The sequence below is a fragment of the Artemia sp. Qi Xiang Cuo genome, chromosome 7, assembly GCF_049724085.1.
Source record: "Artemia sp. Qi Xiang Cuo chromosome 7, ASM4972408v1, whole genome shotgun sequence".
Taxonomy (NCBI): Eukaryota; Metazoa; Arthropoda; class Branchiopoda; order Anostraca; family Artemiidae; genus Artemia; species Artemia sp. Qi Xiang Cuo.
The window spans coordinates 51,245,754-51,267,704 of NC_142800.1; the positions used below are offsets into that span (position 1 = coordinate 51,245,754).

General features: G+C 36.5%; 1 protein-coding gene across 1 annotated transcript in view; it reads right to left on the minus strand.

The window, feature by feature from the left end:
* The window catches only part of Mdh1 (malate dehydrogenase 1), a 68,408-nt gene that overhangs the window by 11,969 nt on the left and 34,488 nt on the right, over positions 1-21,951 (minus strand). The window contains exons 3-4 of the mRNA XM_089092377.1: positions 2,638-2,774; positions 843-1,004 (exon numbers count right to left, since the gene is read on the minus strand). Coding sequence (XP_088948503.1) covers positions 843-1,004; positions 2,638-2,774 — 299 coding nt within the window. The remainder of the gene's footprint in view (positions 1-842; positions 1,005-2,637; positions 2,775-21,951) is intronic.

Consider the following 21,951-nt stretch of genomic DNA (forward strand, 5'->3'; position numbering starts at 1 on the left):
TGCTTTTAGAATTCTAAAAATGTTCGAAGCTATATAGTTAGCTTATTTTAGCTAGTTTTGTATATAGATCTTGCGTAATCTGGTAAGCAACAATTTTTCATCGTTTTAAGTTTCAATCTGCTCTTTACTTCCGTGAGAAAAACTATATATTTTTTTGTTAATACATTCAGGATCGCAAAAGGAGGGCCTCTCCAACTCCTTAAGCAAAGGAAGCTGCAACTCAGCATATAAAGGTTTGTAACTCTATGCTTCTGAAATAATTAGTACAGGCTTAACTGGCAATGTCACAGTCGAATTCGTTTCATAACAAAAGGTCTGTAGAACTCAATTTTTGTTTAACTGTTTCTTCCCCAAATTTCTACAACCCGTTTAATACACGGTGTGCCGAGAAAACACGACAAAAAAGATAAAAAGAAGGAAATATTGAAGTGCAACCTCAAGCAATAGATGCTTTTCGCTAGTGTTGGGCCTGAAAACGAACACTTAAGGGTTTACGGCAACGAACTGTAAAGCTTACGACAACCAACGTTAATTTTTTTCAATCAAAACTGCACTGCAAAATTCTCTCACTTAACATTTTCGCGAATGTTCAATTTTGCTTACTATGGATTATATACTCTGTTGGGCCAGTTACTGCTGCAACCATGATTGGATTTAGGAGCTTTGAAATTTGCATGGGCTAAGTAAGGCATGGTTTGAATTTATTGTCTTTTGACAGCCCTTCTTGTCTTGAGCTTTGCAGATTGATTCAACGTGTTCCACTCTATTAAAATTACATGTAGTTGTTTAATTTCAAATTAAGCCTTTGTTTAGCCTGGGATCAAGGTATGAAAGCAACTCACCTGATATTGTGCTCTGTTTTGATCCAAGCGAGTCATGGCCGTGAAATTCTCTTTTGGTATTGATGGGGCATAATGAGAGCATACCAAAGCGTTTGTGTTGGCAGGGTTTCCCACAACTAACACCTTCACAGATTTTTTCGCGTATTTATTAAGGGCTTCTCCCTGGAAAATGCACGTGTTAAATTGAGAACAATTTATTAAATCTCAACGATATTTTGGATAACAGAAAAAGAGAAAAAGATAGTGGCATGGATTATACTAAATAATGCATGAAAACATATCAATAAATTTCAATTCAATTGACTATCAACTATTCAGGTGCCACTGGGTCAATTTACAGCATAACCGTCGTCCTTACTAAAATTTTCAAGAGTGTAAACCGATGCCCTCTGTAAACATTTATGATCTGAGATAAAATGATAGATGACATTATACTCTTTTTCAAGAATTGTTTAAACTATAATTTTAAGCATCTCGTGGTTCTCCTCTCCCATTTTCACTGGATAATAGTACTGGCCCAAATTCCAGTGGAATGAAAGTCTCGAGAACTACTTCCTGAACCCGGCTAGAATTCCACCGTCTGATGCAGAGTCCCTTGCTGCTTACCACCCCACGTGGAGAACGCTGACGACGCTCTCAACGCCACATCGGCATGAGAATTAAGTAAATGAGTAAAAGTTCTGCATCCCAATGAGTCATTTAAAATATTTAAATATGCAAAGGTCTGGAAAAAATCATGCACGATTTATGTTTTTTCCAAGTCCAGGTTTCCATTTCGCAGCGTCAAAGTAAGTTACTAAGGACATCCCAAAAAACTTATGTTGAGTATAGAGCGAGAAATTTGGTTTATAAAAAAAAGCAAACGAAAAAACGACAAATCAATACATCTTCCAGAGATACATAAAATATGTTTTTAAACGCAAAAAAAGGTTGAAACTGTAGATTGCGGGGCGTTGACCACCTCTCGCTTTCTCTGGGAAAGCTTGAAGGTATTTAGTGTCTAGCAATGAGCCTTTTAGGCATATTTCCTAAAGTGGTCATTATATCTATTCTTTAGGTTTTATTATGAAAAAGAAAGGCAACAACATCAAAATCGATTCACGTTAAAAAAAAAATCTTAGGAATTAGATTTGTCTAAGTGTAAACGGCACATAAGGAGCGGGTTGGGGCCTCCCCTCGAAACAAATTAGCCATAAAAACGTCTGTCCTAATTTAGTTTCAGAACTCGCTACTAGAAATTTGGTTCTGTGGATATATGCCTAGCGAAGATACTGTAATTTAAAATCCTGGTTTTATGCAACGATTCAAAAGAAAAAAAGATGTTTATTTCGTAACTATTTAATTTTCTAATCAGGAAAAGATCTACGCTCTTTCAGATATGGAAACTAAGAAAACAATAGGTATCATAAAGAATAACAGTAATATTACCATCAAAATAAAAAAAAATATATAAATACCCCAAGACAATTTATCCAAGACACCTAAGACAACATATGGCACTGAACTCCTAACAAAAAAAGAATAGAGCAGAACATAAATTTCTTAAAATTAGGTTGCTTGTTTGCTCTCTCCAATTTTATAATGCTCTAAAAGAAGAAGAAGAAATCTGTCAGCGATCGTAATCTCAAAAAAATTCTAAACTTCGTTTACAAACACAATTTTTTTTTTCACCAAAGCCATCATACTCATAATGACCCCATTAAAAACAATTATTTTATTAACAATAAGAAAACACTTTAACAGTATGAGGCTAGAACCCTACAAGAGATATGAGATGGTTGGACATTTTATTTACCTGATCTTTGAAGATTTTAACATTGGCAGCAAGCAAGTCTTTCCTTTCCATTCCTTCTCTTCTTGGCATGGCCCCAACTAAAAAGGCAGCGTCAACATCTTTGAATGCTGTATCTACACTATCAGTTGGAATTACCTCTGAAATATAAGTGTTTATGTTAAAAAACAATTATAGGGGGGGGGAGGTAGAGAGTGACAGAAAAAAAACAGAAAAATAGGCGAACAAAGTTTAAATATAGAAAACTATCGGGATAATCAGAGATTTTTGGCATGGGTCATGTTCCTGCAAAGAAGACAGCAAGGTACTTAGCATGATGATACTTATTAGACTAAGAGATAAAAGTTTAAGAGAAGAACTGTGTTGCTGGGCTAAGGGATACTGTGGATGAAGTTTTAGGAGAAGAGTAGTGTAGTTTCAGGAAGGGTAGAGGATGTGTGGACCACATTTTCACTCTTAGATTAATAATTGAGAAGTGTCTGAACCCTCCCATCTCTTTAGCTCTCAGTTTCATAGATTACGGACAAGCATTTAGTTCAGTTGGTAGAAAAGCTATAGTGAATATTCCATCCTTATTTGGAACACCAGATAACTACATTAAAGTAATTAGTTCTGAGCATTAGAATAATTTTGTTGCGGCTAAGGCAAAAAGTGAGGTTAGTAGTTGGCTCGGTGCGGAATCAGAAGTTAAGCAGGGTTATGAATCCCTGTTTATATGGAGTATTTTGATTGACTTTGTCCTAACGAACACGGCAAAGACTATAGAAGAACATAGTATCAAATGTGGAGGTAAAATTCATCCAGAACTTCCCATTCTTAGCTCATTCTCATTCTTCCCAAGTCTCATTCTTAGCTTCCTAGGGTCGGCTAAAGGAAGATAAATGCAGCCGAAACTATAAAGAAAAACCGTTTGGATGCCAATAGCCCAATAGGTCTTACTAAAGCAGAAATAAAAATTAAGGGGCGGGAGAATTTATGGTAAGTCTAAGCGTTCCCGAATGGTATAATAGCAAAGCGGTTCTCCTGTCTTTAAGCTGCGCCGGCATAGAAGATGATACGATATGAAAAGCGCCAAAGCTTGTACGTGCAGGCCAAATGTCCACAAGAAGTTTCATACTACAACACCAGCATGGGTAGCGTCGACCTTATGGTCCGCATAGTTAGCAATCATCGTTTTGAGACACATACTAACCGGGTACTGTGTGTCTGTTACATGTGTGTCAGACACAACTATAATTTTTTTTCTTAAGCGAAATCAAAATGAGTTTTTAAAATAAAAAATTTCAATGTAAACAGCCATAACGATGAGAGAAATTTTTCTATATTCAGGTCTTACGAGAATTTAAATTACCTCTTGCCTCCAGGACAAAAATTTCCCTTTTTATTTAATGGAAAAAAATAACCGATAAATTATCCATCACAAGATAGAATAATAGTACACCCCGAACTGTCGGTAAAAAAAAAACTTTCAAAACATCAACCTTAAATATTTCAAGAAAAAAATTTTTCTGTAAGAAAAAAAGGCCCAGGGATCCAAATTTCAGTTTCCTTTCATTACACAAATTTCAATCCTTGAAATAGGAGGTTATTATATGTTAAAAAAATTTCCTGTCAAACTGTCCGTGGCAACGGATAACCAATAAGTAAAGCGACTCGTGCTAATAGTAATCGAATCTCTAAAAAAAGGTGTTCATAACAATAATCACAGCTTTTATTGCTCTTGAAGCCCTAGGGCCATGAAAATACATATAAAAATTAAAAATAATTCCATTCTAGGTAATTTGCACTACATAAAGCAAAAACATTACACAAATAATCGAAATACTTTCAATTCTTGCAAAACATACATCACTTCTTGTGCTCACCAGTCGCCTCTCACCAATCCTACTCTTTTCATACACTTTATTTCGCAACTCACTCCGTTCTTCAGAAACCCAAACACACAATGACCCGCACTGACATGTACACCTATACACATAGGGCAACACTGAGGACCATATTGTCCTTGCCTCGTCCTTAGATATTTCCATTGTGCTCCAAGTGGTAAACTATTCGCCGTTACTTAAATTCACCATAAGAAATGCCCCTTTAACACCACGTAGAGGCCCAGAGGATGAGAGGCTTCTTTCATAATGTCAACCTAATATACTTCTTGATCCCGTAAAACATTTCCTGTCATCTTTGCAATGTCATTATGCTAATTCATTATTCCATATAGTTAGGTACATGATCACCAATTTCCATAAGCTTTGTGCATTTTATGGTAAAAGCACGAAAATTGGCAAACATATGAAGAAAAATACGGAGAATCTGACAGGGGACAGCACCACATTTTCTGAACACGTCTTTCCCTGTTTCACCGCGCAGAAAATCGTGTATTTTTGAAATTGAAGGATTTGGACTTTTGAAGGGTCGTTATTGATTGATTCGGGTCTTCTTATTCTGAACATGTTCCCACTTTTGAAATAAGATCAGTAGTTTCCGAGTTATCGTCATTTTCATCACCGTGGGTCATACTCTTTTCTGTATGCTAAGGAAGTAGATGCGCTTAGGGTATCTTTCATGGCTAAATCGAGTATGCTGAGTCTAAAAATATGCTTACTTTTAATATTCAACCATCCGTTACTGAGTCATCATCAATTTCATCATTGCCGGGTGTAGACTGTCTTTCATACATCTACAATACAAACTCTGGTTCACATTAATTTACAAGTGACGATTGTGTCTGAATGATTGGACCATTTGTGGGTTTAAGAACGCGACTCCAAAGACCTCATAATCGTTAATAGGTTCAACAAAGAAAAGAAGATAATCTGCACGGTACGTACTTTTAAAGAAAAAGCATATGAGAAGAGAACAAATAACGTACGATTTACATTTAATAAGTGCTGTTTTCTTTTATAAATGTCTTTATATCATGACATACGTACATGTAAAATACATGCAGTCAAACTGCAGCCTCTTCAGTCGTTTGTACATAGGCTGCAAGGGTAGAGGGGCTGATCTGACCGACTTTTCAAGCACGAGAACCAGCCTTTTCCAGCTTCCATGTCCGAGTACAGCAAGCTACGTTTTGGAAAAAAATCTGACATAGTTGACTGTTTGACGGCAGAGCTTGAAGAGCCACTGCCCAACAGTCTCCTAGAGTTCGACTCAATTGTACTAGAAGGGTCTGTTCTAGTTTAACTCATCGTCCGTAAGCCTGAAATTAGTTTTAATGAATACAGTTGTTTATATTTCGCTACCTGCATTGGAAAGCAACAGTCCCAAACCGAAGCTCAAAGGATTGATCTCGTCTTTGACATCTACACTGACGACAGCCTTAAAAACGGAGCGCGTGAACACAGAGTAACTTCGTCTTACGCCGCGAAAGTCACAAACCGAACCCCCGTTCTTCGGATGAACAGGCGTGACTTTTTCAAATCAACTGAAAACAAGAGTCGACTCTTCCATTTTTTGGCGACTATGGTAGGCCAGAAACTGCAGCACATCTTTGTAGTGGCCACTCTTTGAGACGAATTCATTTCGACGCTCAATATAGCTTTCCCCGAAGGCCTCAACCTTACCAACCACGAAGAAGGTGACACTCATGTGCTGCTCCATGCCTTCCATCAAACCCAGTGTGGCTATAACTTCATAGCCATCAGAACTGTGGATTCTGATGTAGTTGTGATTGCAACAGCTTTGTTCCAGCAGCTTTAGATTGAAAACCTGTTTGTCATCTATGGACTTGGAGCAAAGACGAAAATACTGCCCATTCTCGATATTACTTATCGTCTAGGACCTGACAGGTCTCGCAGCCTTCTCTTTTTGCATGCCTTCTCTGGATGCAATATGACTCCTTCTTCTGCTTTTCATGGAAAGCATGGTGTTTGGAAGACCTGGAAATTTGTGGAATCCATTCTTTCGACTTTCGTTACTCTGAGTTCATCAGGAGCCCGCTCTAGATTATTAATTTACAGACATCCAGCGATTCGTCGTCGTTCTTTACGAAAAATCAAGCGGCTTGTCTGAAGTGAACGAAAAACAGCCGGAATGGAAAGACTACCCCCAGCAGCGACTGCTATTGAGCAGCATACCAAACGCGCTTACTTGCAGCCCCAGATATGGGCATAATCGTGTCGCCCGGAACTTTCCCCACTGGATCCAGGCTTATCCGGCTGGGTGGAGCATGACGGAAGCTGGGAGCCTTTCTGGAGTAATCTTCCTGAGGCAGCGACAATTCACAAAGAACTGCTCAAATGTGGAAGTAAAATAAAGTGTAAAAGCATGTGCAAATGTGCAAAAGCTTCCCTTAAATGCACAGACCTCTGTTCGTGCAAAGGTTGCGATAGTCAGTAGAATCAGTAGTGCACTTTTTGTAGCTTTAATTGTCAGAAGCCGATTTTGCCCTGTATCCTGTCCGTGAGAACCTCATTTTTTTAGCGATCTTTATGATGAAACAAGTCAAAATCGGCGATTTCACTCCTATGATCTATGTGACTGTTTAACTATTTTGAAATACCTGAAGTAGTTTAGTATTTTACATTTATCTTCATAATAGTATGCTTCTTACGTCCGAAGTTCCTTAAGTCAAGCTGTTTCAGCTCAATAAATGCTTTTTTTACTGAATGCTTGTTGAGGAGACTTGAAACGGTAATTAATTACTTACAGTCAAAAACGTGTGATCTCCTTCGGAATATTATAGGGAGGGTATGAGTTCTTGTTAGAGTATGGCATAGAATCAGTGGTTATGAAACTGAGAAATTCTGAACCAAGAATCCGATTGCAAAAATAACCACATTTTTGGAATCAAGAGACTCGAATTAGTCAGAAAAGAGATATTAAACTCGGTCACCGCTCATTCTGAAAATTTGCGCTTTTTTTTCTTCGCGCGGAAAAAACGCAAAGTAGCGCGGAACAGCGAAGACCAATTTGAATTTGCAACTTATTCGATTCTTCACATTTTCGATAACATGTTCACCAGTTTCTATGCGATTACGATGAAAAATACAAAGTAAAAAAGCGGAAATTACTCAGAAGTGCATGCAGCATAGTGATGAAAATGATGATAACGCAGTAACCAGGAGTCGGACGAAACAGCAAGCAGATTTTTGGGATCAAGAGAGACAAATTAGTCAGAAAGGACTCCTGATCGGAAGAATTTCCCACTCTGAAAGTCAGCTATTTTTTCCCACGCGGAAAAACGTAAAACGGCGCGATAATCGCGTCGGTAAATGTGGTTCTGTCCCTAGTCAGATTACCCATATTTTTCTGCACATGTCTGTCAAATTTAATGCTTTTACCGTATAATGCACAAACCTAACGCTTATGTACCTAACTAATGTTTCCCCACACCATAATCTTCGTGGCATCTTCATAATGCACTCCCAAAATCTAATCTAATTCATTGGCATTCAACTTTTTGGCAAAAAATACGTAAAAATTCTCTGACTGCTAAGTTTTAATGAAATGATGCCATCAATTTCAGCATATAAGAGAACCCTATTGTACATTTGAAGTCCCAATCTACAAAACTGGAAGTTTTTTTTTTTTTTTTTTTTTTTTTTTTTTTTTAGAAGGACGATCATGGATGCGTGTTTATTTTTCTTTTTTCCAACGATTGATCATATCAAGTCAATGGTCCTTCAATATCGAAAGGTGGTTCATTTGATCTGAAATTAACAATTCTACTGCCCTTTCTCAGTAACAAACACGATTGCGCGACAAGGTAGAAGTTGCATTTTCTGCCATTAAGAGGCGCAAAATAACAATTTTGGCCAAAATTCTATCAAGTGAAAATTCTGATATAGGCAATCAATTTAAAACTATCAAGAACTGTATATTGAGCCTTGCAGTTTCAGGGGCAGTAATGCGGCAGCACATAAATATGGACGTAATCCATACAAAATAAACAGGTAATATACAAATTTGTTTTTAAGCTTCACTTAATATGATTCAATGCGACTCGATAAAATTATGTACTGTGGTGTATAATTACGCAGCAGCTATTACAGAGGAGGGCTGGCGGATCTTTGTGGTTGGTGTCCATGGAAGTCACCCCAATAAAAAAAAGGACCGTCCGAAGAACTCAGCTTGAAAACCGTGGAAATACCGATCCCAAAATTCATTTTCTTATTTAAGGTCCCCCCCTACTTTAATAAGTATTTGAAGGAGTGTGTATTTTAAGGAACGATTATCATTATCGAATAATTGTATTGTTATACGAATACTAAACTAGAATTTAAAAAATAGGGATTGAAGGGGGAGTAGTAGTCTCCCTCACGGTTGCCAGAACCTTGCATCAGACAGTTCGTAGTAACAAACTGTAAGTAAAGAGCAATCCTTGTCGATTGAAATCGAAGCTTTAAAAAAGTTTTTGATTACAATGTATCTAACAACACAATCTACAGATTTTAAAGTTACTTATCAAAAAATATTAGCACATGAGAATTTGCATTATTCTACAAATAGGAATTAAACACTTCCAAAACAGAATGCGATCTTGATGAAAATTATGCGATGAAATTCAACATACGTGAGAATCCTAAAACCACATCTACAAAATTTTAAATTTCCTTATTTTTCCCTTTCATCGTCCACAGTTTTAGGTTATTAAAAGAGAATTCATTCGAACGAACACATATCTAGTGTCCTCTTAAAGTAATTAATTTATAATTACTAGGAGGGAAGTAAAGAGCGAAGTTGAAACTTAAAACGAACAAAAATTATCACTTCACAGCTTATCTAAGATATATCAATGGAACTAATGCAAATAAATCAACTGGTGATATTTCCCTATGTTTGTAGGATTACAGAAAAGTAGCGCTTTATTGAAAACACAAAACAAGATGGAGATTTGGTACGGTAAAAGTATAAAAACTTTGGTACGGCAAAACACTTTTAACAGTATAAAAGTAAAGCAGTTTTAGATTGTTGCTTGATTTATTTGTTTTTTTCGTTTAATTTGGCATCACTTCTGCACAACGAGCTCAGTTTAATGATTGACTGTCGTTTTGGATCTGAAACGGACATTTGATGAGTATTTTGTAAACAAGATCGAAGTGAAGAAATCTTTTTAGTATTAGGACTACAAACTCCCTTTAGAACTTGTATCACAACTTAAAATCCTCCGTTTTACAGAGATAATTAACTTCAGAGTTCATATTACGGTTGATATGTTCTTCATTTCGAGTAATACTAGGTGAAACCAAGATGTTACCTGTTTCCAATTGACACATGACACCAAAAGTGCCGTTTTTGGTGCCATTTGGAACTTGCTGATAGTTGAATTTATAGGAAGGACGTAGATATGAGCAATATCTTTTGTATGAGTTATTAAAAATCTGTCAAGATACCTGCGATACAGATACGACCAATAACAATACGCCAATACCGATACGCGTAATATCAATATGTTCGATAACGATACAGTGTGCAGCCCTTTCCCCAGGGACTAAGGAGAATCATATAATCGCCAAAACAAAGATATTTGGCATTTGAACCATACTGAACAAAATGGCTATCTCAAAGTTGTGATTTGATGATTTTGGGGGGAGAGGGCCTTCAAGGAAAGGGGGGGGGGGGTAGACGAAACCATCATAAATTTCTTTTCGCAAAAAACTTTTAAGAGGAACCGAAATAATACTTACCATTCCGGAATCAGTGACAGATGACAATTTTTTTCACTAGATAGTTTTTTTTCTAAACGCGTTTTTAACTTTTGGTCACTATGGGCTGTGGGTCGCTCTTTACTAGGTATCAGCTACCGCTGCAACCATGATTAATGGGGATGGGAGGGGAGGGCAAACGGGAGAGCTTCTTGTAAACCTCCAGGGAAGAGTTTTGGAACATAGTTATTACGATGATACCGGTCTATGCTTACAAGTTTTTCCACTCAAGAAGTGGCACCAAAAGTGCTTTTTTAGTGCTATATCGCACTTACGGACGGTAGAATTGATAAAAGCACGTAGATATGAGTGATAACTTTAAAATGAGCCATTAAACACCTGTCTAAAAAGTTCTCGTAGCCCACGGGCTCCAGCTTTTACACTTTAGACACGCCACCAAAAGTGCCATTTGGCGCTTGCATATGGTACAACTTATAGGAAGAACGTAGACTTGAGTGATATTAGCTATCAAATATCGATCTACGTCTTCTAGCCCGATAGCCCCAATCCTTGAGAAATGGCACAAAATGCCAATTGTCGTGCCATGTGGCACTTGAAGAGTATACGGGAGGGGTTCTTTCGAAATCTCCAGATAAGGATTTTGGACCATAATTTTTACAATGGTATCGTTTTATACTTTGAAGCATTTCCGCTCAAAAAGCGGCACAGGAAGTGCCGTTTTTTGTGCGATTTGGTACTTACGGATGGCAAAACAGATTAAAAGCACGTAGATACAAGCAATAGCTTTCAAATCAGCCATTAAACATCTCTCTAAGAAGTTCTGGCAGCCCGCTAGCCCCTAGCTTTTCCATTTGACATGGCATCAAAAGTGCCATTTTTAATACCATTTTTAGTGAACAAAATGGCTATCTCAAAATTGTGATTTGATGATTTTGGGGAGAGAGGGCCTTCGGGGAGAGGGGGGGGGGGGGGGGCTAGCTGCCCTACAATCTTGTTGGTCACTTTAAAAGGGCACTAGCAAATTTAATTTCCGCTCGAATGAGTTGTAATTTCCGTATCCAGGTTTTCGACCTTGCTTATTCCAATGGTAGACTTTTCGTTTTGATCTGACGCCATTTTTGAGGGGTATCAGACTTTTTCGAAATCATCAAAAATTTCTTTTCGCAATAAACTTTTTACTATTAAGACGAACCGAAAGAATAGTTAACATTCCTGAATCAGTGTCAGATGACAATTTTTTTTCACTAGATAGTTTTTTTTCTAAACGCGTTTTTACTTTTGGTTACTATGGGCTGTGGTTCGCTGTTTACTAGGTTGCAGCTACCGCTGCAGCCATGATTAATGGGGATGGGAGGGGAGGGTAAACGGGAAAGCTTCATGCAAACCCCCAGGGAAAAGTTTTGGAACATAGTAATTACGATAGTATCGTTTTATGCTTCCAAGTTTTTCCACTCAAGAAGTGGCACCAAAAGTGTTGTTTTTATATCGCACTTACGGATGGTAGAACTGATTAAAAGCACGTAGATACGAGCAATAGCTTTCAAATCAGCCATTAAACATCTCTCTAAGAAGTTCTGGCAGCTCGCTAGCCCCTAGCTTTTCCATTTGAGACATGGCATCAAAAGTGCCATTTTTAGCGCCATTGAGCACTTGCAGGTGGTGGAATTTATAAGTAAAATGTAGATATGAGAAATAGCTTTTATGTGAGCTAGTAAACATCTGTCTTTTGTAGCCCTCTAGCCCCACCCCTTGAGAAATGGCACATAATGTGCCATTTTGTGCCACATGGCACTTGCAGATGGTGGAATTCATGAAAAGCACGTAGATGTGAGAAATAAATTTTTAATGAGCAATTAAGCATCTCTCTATGATGTTCTGGTAAACCTCTAGCCCTGAAAAAAAAAAAACAAAAAAAAAAAAAAAAAAAACAGACAGATCAGTGCTATCCATGCAAAAAAGTGATTTTCCTTGTTGTGATTTTCAAGGTTGGGGTCTGTAATTTCCCTGAAAAAGGTTTTTAACTATGCTGATTCCACAACTATTGTTGATAATACACTTATCATTTTTATCTGACGCCATTTTCGAGGGGTTTCAGGCTTTTTTTTAATACTATAAATTTCTTTTCGCAATAAACTTTTATTTTTAATACGAATAGAGATAAAAGTTACTATTTTTGAATCAGTGTCAAATGGCAATTTTTTTTCACTATGCAGTTTTTTTCTAAACACGTTTTTTTAACTTTAAGTTACTATGGGCTGTTGTTTACTCTTTACTAGGTTGCAGCTACCGCTGCAACCATGGCAAAAGAGATCAGGCCACAAGAAAGTGACAATCTAGCATTTTTGCCAAAACAGGGTCAAATTGTCATCAACCGAACATATCGGAGGAATTTTAAGGTACTTGTGAAGAATCGAGTAGTTACGCGAGAACGGTATTGAACATCAGATAGGCATTTCACCGGGTAATGCCTAGACGCTGTATAAACCAAGGGTTTCTCACTCCGAGAACTATATTTAAACTTTAGGTTTTTGGGGTTTAGGGGGAATAAAAGGTACCTAGGTATGGTTAGGTCACGTATTTAATATACGCTATACTTTACCTCCTCCCTCCTAATGTGCAAATATATAGCCCAAATTTCTGAACTATTACATTTTCACTCTATTTTGTCTTATTTCATTAACATTAACGAAACTTCACTTATCGCGTGACTACTGGATTCTAATATAACCTACCACTTTCGGTACAAACATAAACTATTCTGTAGTATGAAAGGGGCTACACACTCCTTAAACCCCTCGCCTCTTTGCACTAAAACCATTTTTTATGTCGCTAATACTTAAACAACAACAGCACAAAAACTTAATTTCCACCTCCACATTTCAAACACAATAAAAAAATGTTATAGAAAAGCAAATATACTAAAAAGACTTCTTTCCACACCCTGGGGTTGTAAGGAGAAAACCTTACTCCAGTTTTATAAATCACATATAAGACCCCATATTGACTATGGGCTCATTGTCTATGGTGCATGTGCAAAGACCCAGATGCAAAAAATTGAAACAACACAAAATGATATAATACGTCTCATATTTGGTCTTAGGAAACCCACAAGCACCAAGTTTCTGCTTATGGAGAGTGGATTAACAACAATAAGGGAGAGACGTAGCTTTCTCTTGATAAAATATCTTACAAAAATTGAATCAAATAGCTCACACACATTACATAATTGGTTCAGAAATCCAGCCATGTATAGAGGTATTGCAGATGAGTATGCCAATATTCAAAAGAAGTTCCCTGTACCAGCAAAGTCTATTGCACCTACTTTCCCTCAATCCCCTCCATGGAATTGGTCATTTCCCATAATAAATACTTAATTTTCAAAATGGAATAAAGATTAAACCCCAATTGCTTTTGTCCAGAAAAAATTTGCAGAACTTAATACAATTACCTATAAAAATCACTTCCAAATGTTTGTTGAAGGGTCAAAAATGAATGAGAAGGTTGCAAGTGGTGTTTTCCTTCCTCACCTGAAAATTGCAATGGGTGAGAGACTATTTAATAATTTATCTATAATGTCTGCTGAGTTAAATGCCATAATCATGGCATTAGAACACCTTAAGCAAAACCAACCTTTGATTGAAAATTCAAATAATATTATCATCTATTCCGACTCTTTATCAAGCCTTGAGTTGCTGGCCTCAGCTCCTCAATATAAGTTGGACATTGACACTTATCATTGTCTCAGTATTATTGATAATCTTGCTTCAAATGGCATAAAAACTTACTTTCAGTACATTCCTAGCCACTCTGGCATAAGTGGTAATCATCAGGTTGATGAAATAGCAAAAAATGCTATAAATATTGACCAGCCAAGTGGGAGACCAATCCCAATTAGACATTTACCGATGGAGGCTATCAGATATTAATTTTAATAAGATTAATCCTATCCTTTCCCCCTTTCCCAATAAGTATCTTTCTAAAATTTATCATAGAATTCGTTCTGGAACAAATGGACTAAATTTCCTTGCATTCTCATATAAGATTTCTAATTCAAGTGGTTCAATTCCCCTGTCCCCTCTTTGCAGGCATTGTAATATGAATAATGAAATAATTGACCATTGCCTATTTGAATGTAATATGCTGACGTCTGCACAACATACCTTGCTTTCTAAACTGTTAAAATACTTTAAACACCACAAAATCCCACTATCAGCCAAGAGCCTAGCCAACTATACCTGCACACAGAGCATAGAAATCGACATCTATCATCTTATATTTGAACTCCTAGAGTCGAAAGATCTGCTGAAAGATATCTGAATATATATAATAAATATGAGGCAATCAAGCCAGTAGCTCTGTAGCCCACAGAGTGAAGCAAAAGGAAAAGGGCTAAATAGTTTTACTGAAAAGCCCGCTTTCTGTTAAATAGAAGAAGAAGAAGCACAAGAGCAATTGGAATAGAATACAAAGGGTGGCTGGCGTTTCCCCCCCCCCCAAAAAAAATACCCCCCCTGGAAAATAAGGCTTTCCAAATTTGAGAATTTTATTTGGGTTTTATTTTTTTAATTTCCGCAGGGGGATGGAATTTTGGTACTTATGTATTATGCGCCACTCACTCAAGTTTACGCTGTGTAAAATTCGAGAAAACACCAGTTTTTTTTTTAGTTTCTTTGTTATTTTAGAAATAAATTTTCGCTATAGATTTGCACATTAGAGGGGGGGGGAGCATAACGGGTCTGCATGCAAAATGTGTTTGGTAAAATTATTCTGCATATTAGATAGATAGACAAATAAGTGTATTTTAAAGCCAAATATATGGCTATGAACACAGTAAAATAACATAAATGAATATAGTGAAAGGGGGGGGGGGGGGTTGAGCCCTTCCCCCATGTTTAATACCCTCCTCCTTCTGAAAGTAACCCCCACGGAAAATACCCCCTCCTTGGAAAATACCCTCCCCCCGGTGGAAAATAAGGTTTCTAAATTTGAAACTTTTATTTCAGTTTTTTTTTATAGTTTTAGTCAGTTTTTTTTTATAGTTGAAGTCAGAAAATAATACTTTCAAGGTGTATGGCCACTAAAAAATTACAGAAGAACAGCGAGGTATCTGGAAATTTTATTAACTAAAAAAAAAAGAAATTCCTAGTATAAAGTAAATGTAATTTTTCATTTAAGTGTTTTTTGAACAAACATCAGTGCCGACCCGAAAGCATTACGGTTTCTGCCAAAGTGAAATTTATGCAACCTGGGACTAAACAAGCCAAATCGCTGGGTCAAGCATGTGGGCCCAACACTAGGAAATTTGCATCTGTTAGAAAGCGACCATTTCAAAAGCAAGATAATGTAGGTCACTAGTATTGCTGCAATCAAGATGTAATACACTCACTGGGACATTTCACAGCTCCATCGGAAATCCCCTCCTCCGACCCTCCCCCACCATAAAAAATCCCTCCTGAAAACATCTGTATACTTCCCAATAATCAATACTATATGTAAACAATGGGCAAAGTTCATAACTTGCAGCCCTTTCCCCGGGAACTTTGGGGGACTAAGTCTATCCTCCTGCCAATCTATTGGTAGTCAGCCAACAATGGGGTAACAAACATTTTTTCCATGGTTTTCCCCTATTCTGCTTTTTTCCTCTGGTTTCCTTATAATTACTATACAGTCCCAGATTTCCAGGTGGGGACCATGACCAACTTTGCCCCCCCCCTTTCCGGTGCCCATGGCCTCGTTAAGCCAAAAATGAGTAGAAATAAATTCAAATAATTTTCCAAGCGTAAAACTACCACAAATCACCATAAATACATGAATTGAACCCAAAACGAACAGAAATAACAATAAATAACCTATTTAAACTAAAAATAGCAACAATTAGCATGAGTAGGGCTGACAACCCCCACACCTCAGTAGTATCCATCTTTTGAATTTGGGGGCTTTATGTTCCTTCCGGTTTTTCTGGTAGTCCTATTCTACAGGGGCATTACACCCTTTCAAAGAGAGTGAGTATCCTCTCACATAGCCTTATATTTCTATGGCCCCTCAGTACCAAACAGGTTTTTCTGATAGGTATTCTTTTCTACTGGTCATTACACTCTTTCTTTGTCAAGAGATTTACGCACTTTCAAAGTTCAATGTCTTTTTTTTAGTGATATATCAAAACCAGCATGTCTTGTTTCGCTGTTATGCAATTATTTTTTGTATATATTCGGGTTTCAAATTAGATTCTTCAACAGTTTTGAATAGTTTATTCAACTTAACACTACTGACATTTTTTGTAAACATTTACATAGAAAATGGATAATTCTAAGCAATTTCTGGTGAGTAAAATTTTCTCATTATTATAATAAAAAGAAATTGTCTTGTCATTAAGTTAAGGAAGAAATTCTTTCCTTACACTAGAACTAAGGGTACTTATGCACTTAGAAGCCTATTGTTTTTAGGAGCTGAAACCTCTACATAGTTCTCTTATAGGCTGAAATTTACGGTGCGAATTTTATCAAGATCAGTGGGCCTTTTTAGAGATGTTTTTGAAAAAAGTACTTAGCTTTCGATCGGTAATTTGGGATTAGAATAAAATGTTGATTCTTTTAATGTATTAATTGTTACAAAAGCTTCCTTTTTATCAAGATCAATGGCTTTTTTAGGGATGTTTTTGAAAATACTTCCAGGCCAGTCTGCATTTACGGTGCGATTTTTATCAAGATCAGTTAACCTTTTTAGGGATGTTTTTGAAAAAAAGTGCTTAGCTTTCGATCGGTAATTTGGGGTTAGAATAAAATGTTGATTCTTTTAATGTATTAATTGTTACAAAAGCTTCCTTTTTAGAGTTTCGGTTACTATTAACTTGATTTGTTCCTTACTTATAGTTCGTTACCATGTACTGCTGGAAAATGTATTTCAGTGATATTTTAGATCATAGTAGCCTAATGATGCTTTTAGTCTTTAGAAGAAGAACCAAAACAATTTAGAATATATTATGACTTCTTTCGCCTTCGATAAGTGCGTGGATAAAAATTCTTATTGGCATTTTTTGTTTTTAATTCACAAAATGGTTGGTTTAAGTTTTATTTTACAAGATACTCAGGCAGGAAGGATGGGGTACATAGACAGGGAGTAGGGCTCATTAAAACTTAAATAATGTGTGTTTTTTTTTTTATATAAATTCACTTTAATCAATCCGTTATATAACACAATTAACAAAAAAAACCAAACCATTAAACAATTTCTCGGGATATAAATGAATGCTTATCATGCATTTCTATAAAAAAAAAAGAACTACATACGTGATTAATCTTACAAGTTAAATGGTACCTCGGTAATTTGAGGTTAGAATAAAATGTTGATTCTTTTAATGTATTAATTGTTACAAAAGCTTCCTTTTTAGAGTTTCGGTTACTATTAACCTGATTTGTTCCTTACTTATAGTTCGTTACCATGTACTGCTGGAAAATGTATTTCAGTGATATTTTAGATCATAGTAGCCTAATGATGCTTTTAGTCTTTAGAAGAAGAACCAAAACAATTTAGAATCTATGCTGCTTACCTTAGTTTAAGAGCTGAAAATCATTCTAAAAAATCTAAATTTGTAACAATGAGTATTTTTATTTTGATAATAAAGGAAAATATAAATATTTATTTAATTGAAAAAAAAATGTTTTACACATCTTTAGATGCCTAACATAAACTGAATTATTTTCCAAACCCAAAATGCATTTCTTTTTTTCATGCTAAATTTTTCTCTTTTTTTAAAGGAAGAAGATACATGCTATAATGCCCCTCTGGAAAAGAAGGCGAGATGGAGCGAACCTGCACTAATGCAAGCCACAAGGCCATCTATTATCAAATACGCTGGTAGAATTACACATGACCTTAACCGGCCATTAGCTGTGAATCTTTTAATGCCAGGTTCCTCTGACGCCAGTGTTAGCTCCACGCAAGTTGGAAGGAAGTTGAAGAGAGAATGGACTGCTTCTCAAAATGCCTCAGTTCAGCCTTCTGAGGATCGTGAGCTTGACCCCCTTCATGTTTTGCCAAGGAGTTCAGATATAGAAGCCCAGTCAGAATTTGTAAGTATATACATAATTTTTTTTTCTATCCCTATTTTCAAAAATAAGGTAAATTTTCTCAGGCGCATAGCTTTCGATGAGTAAAATTTAAAATTTGTTTCTAAACTATTTCATTCTATTTAATTAAACAAATTAACGTTATATAAAGTAATTATTATCATGCATTTATATAAAAAAAAAAAAAACCTTGCCTCTTAAATTCTAACAAATATGCATTATAATGAAATAATTCAAATTTTCATTTTAAAAAAAAACTAACTATTTTAAAAAAAAAAACGATTTGCTATTTAACAGTTGACAAGCAGTCTTAAAATGGTATTTTTGCGCTAAGCCATTTGCGCGCATCCGCTCCTTATCAGATCTCCCATCGCTTTTTAATCCACTTTGAATTCTAAGGGGGGTTCTTGTGACAGGAAGAAGGTTTTTAGTAATCTCCAATTATGTGTTCACAGTGTTGTCAAGAAACATTATTTGGGGTGAACTCATTTCATTGAAACACTTAGGTGTTTTCGAGAAAGAATTTGAGGCTGTTCTATTTGAACAGTGTTGTGAAGTCCGATATCCCAACTCAAAAGGGCATCGATCCTCCTACCTCAAAGGAAGCTCCCGGTTCCCAAGGGTTCTCCCAGGGGGGAAGGGGGGGGGGGAGGGGGCTCTAAATATGACCATCCAACATTTTAATTGCACTTTAATTGTTGATATGGATGGAGAAAAAAAGTTCTTTTCTCTTACAATCATTTATTTAGCCCAGGTCAACTACATCCGCAACAACTTCAAACAAATCCGTTGGCAAAAGACACAGGAAAATACAGATTGTTGAGAGAGTTATACCACCAACCGCCGACATATGGGATTCGTGTCCATTAACTGAAGCTGAGGAGCAACTGTTCGTACAGCATACCACGTCAGTCGAATAATGGTAAAATGTCATTGAGAGTTATAATGAAGAGGGTCAAACACTTGAAATGGACCCATATTTCGAAGTTTTATTTTAAAAAATTTTATTAATAAAACCATTAATTTTTTTTAACATTCTCTTTTTCTAACTTACCCTTCAAACAAAAAGAATACATTTTCCTGACTAAAAAAAAAAAAAAAAAAAACAATATATATTTTTTAACATGTTAAGTTGAAATTATTAAAGACATAAGGCACTTTAACTTTTTTTTTCTTCTTCTTTTAATTGTTCAGGTGATGATGGTGGGACAATGACTATGAGAAATTGACAAAGTTTATTAACTATAAAAAAAAAGAAGATTATTTTACATAAAAAATAAAAAACTTTTTTTTCTACAGATTAAAAATATAGCACCACCAGCGACACCATTGAGTGATGAAGCATGTGTATTTACAGAACCAATTCTGTCACCACCAGCAGAGTTCAGGGATGAACCTACACTGGTTCTAGAGAATTTGGAGTGGCATAGAGGGCTCCTTAACGATGTTTTTGGGGAAATGGCCAGCCTGGAGGACTTAACTTGCGATATGGGCATGCTTGAGGGCCCAGAGTAGGCAGATAATTTTATGCGTGAACATTTAACTGATGCTACAAGTAAATCTGAACTGGGTCTTCATAGCAAAATTCCATCAGAGGACAATGCAGGCTGGCTCGGCCAATTGTTCCAAAAAACCTTGGAGCATGTACTAGGGAACCTCATGTCACATCCCCCCAATTTGATTGAACAGACTGGGAGTGGTGTTATTAACAATTCCCTGTCACCCACCTTCGCCATTCCACTTACTAGCATATATAGTAGTAGTAATACAACAGCAGCTTATTTTTCCGGGGACATTTTTAACAGCAACTTTACAATTAGTGAATTGAGTCCTGAAAAAACAGGGTCAGGACATGAAAATAGTGCTACGTCCCCGGAATTGCCTGATTTTTATTTGTTAGAATCTGCTCTAAGCCATTTGCAAACATACAGGGTAGATTTTAACCCTCCCGAGGAAAACACGAGCATTATTTTAAATGACCCCGTGAAAGTTCTCCATAGCTATATCGACAGAATTCGAGCCCTTATTGATATTCAGATCCAGAATTGGGGAGGTCGAGGGGGAATTAAAGCATCGGTGAATCAAAAAGTTTATTTAAAAAAGGGGACATCTGGGGACGTTTTTTATTTTCATTTTTATACACGCAACCACACATTATAACCAGGTCTAAAATAATTTTAATAAAAATATTTAAAAAGGGTTAATAAACTAATTTAAAAATTGGATAAAATTAATTATAGAGGTAGTGGGGCCACAAATTTATACATTGAATGCATGGATCTGAATGTCAGTGGATTTAGAAAAAAACTTTTTTTTAAGGGGAGCAGGTAGTCGAATAATAAAATACCACCCAGATTTGTCGACTACAGGAGGGGTTCAAGGCTTCAGATTTGAAACGGGACTACAATGTTTTAAGTACTCGTTTTAAGCAGCAGCCCATAAGACATTAAAAGATGAATCATCAATGAAAAATCTTGACAGACTTGCACGTAACGGTGGGAAAAATTTCCATAAATTAATTTTTTATTTTTTAGTGGTAAAGTATCGGGTTTTATTGAAATAAATAACAATATGCGAGAACGAAATGTAAAATGTTGGGGTGGGGGTGGTTGTTCTCCAGTATGACACTGAATTTGTAGATGGGGGGAAAAAACCAAATAAAAAAGGGGTTTTGTACTCAGTGAGGACACCGATGGTGAAAAATGTCATAAATTGGGTATGGATTATTTACGAGCCTCCCAAAGATGTAAATTCTTATGGTCATTTTTTCCCCGTTACGGCAATAAGTCGACTCCTATCTCGAGGCAAAAAATTTGGGGAATGTTTCTATTGTCCCCTGGGCCTTTCCTCATTCACATCTGAGCAAACATTCTCAAATCACGTGGAGCATTGCAAACTTCATGGAAATTAGAGAATAGAAATGCTAGCAGAGTGCAAAGACACTTTACAGTTTAAAAATTTTCAAAATTCTCTTCTGCAATCTGATAAAATGTCTTTGGATTGTGAAACAAGACTGGTTGAGATATCGGACCCATCAAGGCCAAATATACTCAAGGAACACACACTAGTTGCATGTTCCTATGTGCACGCCAGTCACGACACCAACAAGAAAATGAGATTGTACGTTTTTTTTACTATGGACGTGGTGGACAGCATGGAATAGTTATTGGTTTACTTAATAAAAACGACAAACAAGGCAATTTCACGATTACGTCATTCCAATTATCCAATGACATTGTCGGATAAAGAGCAACTGGCGCTGGAAAAGGGAACAATTTGCTGGGTGTGTAGGGGTACCCTTGCCCCAAAAGACGCGGTGCAGGACCACAATCACCTTATTGACCCCAATTCAACGGGAAAAAGTAACTTTCGTGGGTGGGATCACAATTCGTGTAATTTAAAAATTAAACAACAACTTTTTCAACTGGTTTTTATACATAACTCTACCTACGATCTGAAGTATGGGCTACCTGTATTGACACATCTTCAAAGAAATGGAACGGTGGATGATGCCTGGGCGATAGACAGCTTTACGCACAAAATCATGCCTAAATCAGCAGAAAATATACTTGTTTTCGAATTTATGTGGACATTTGTTGAAGCCGGCGTTGAGTACACGAATAAAATTTGCTTTTTAAATT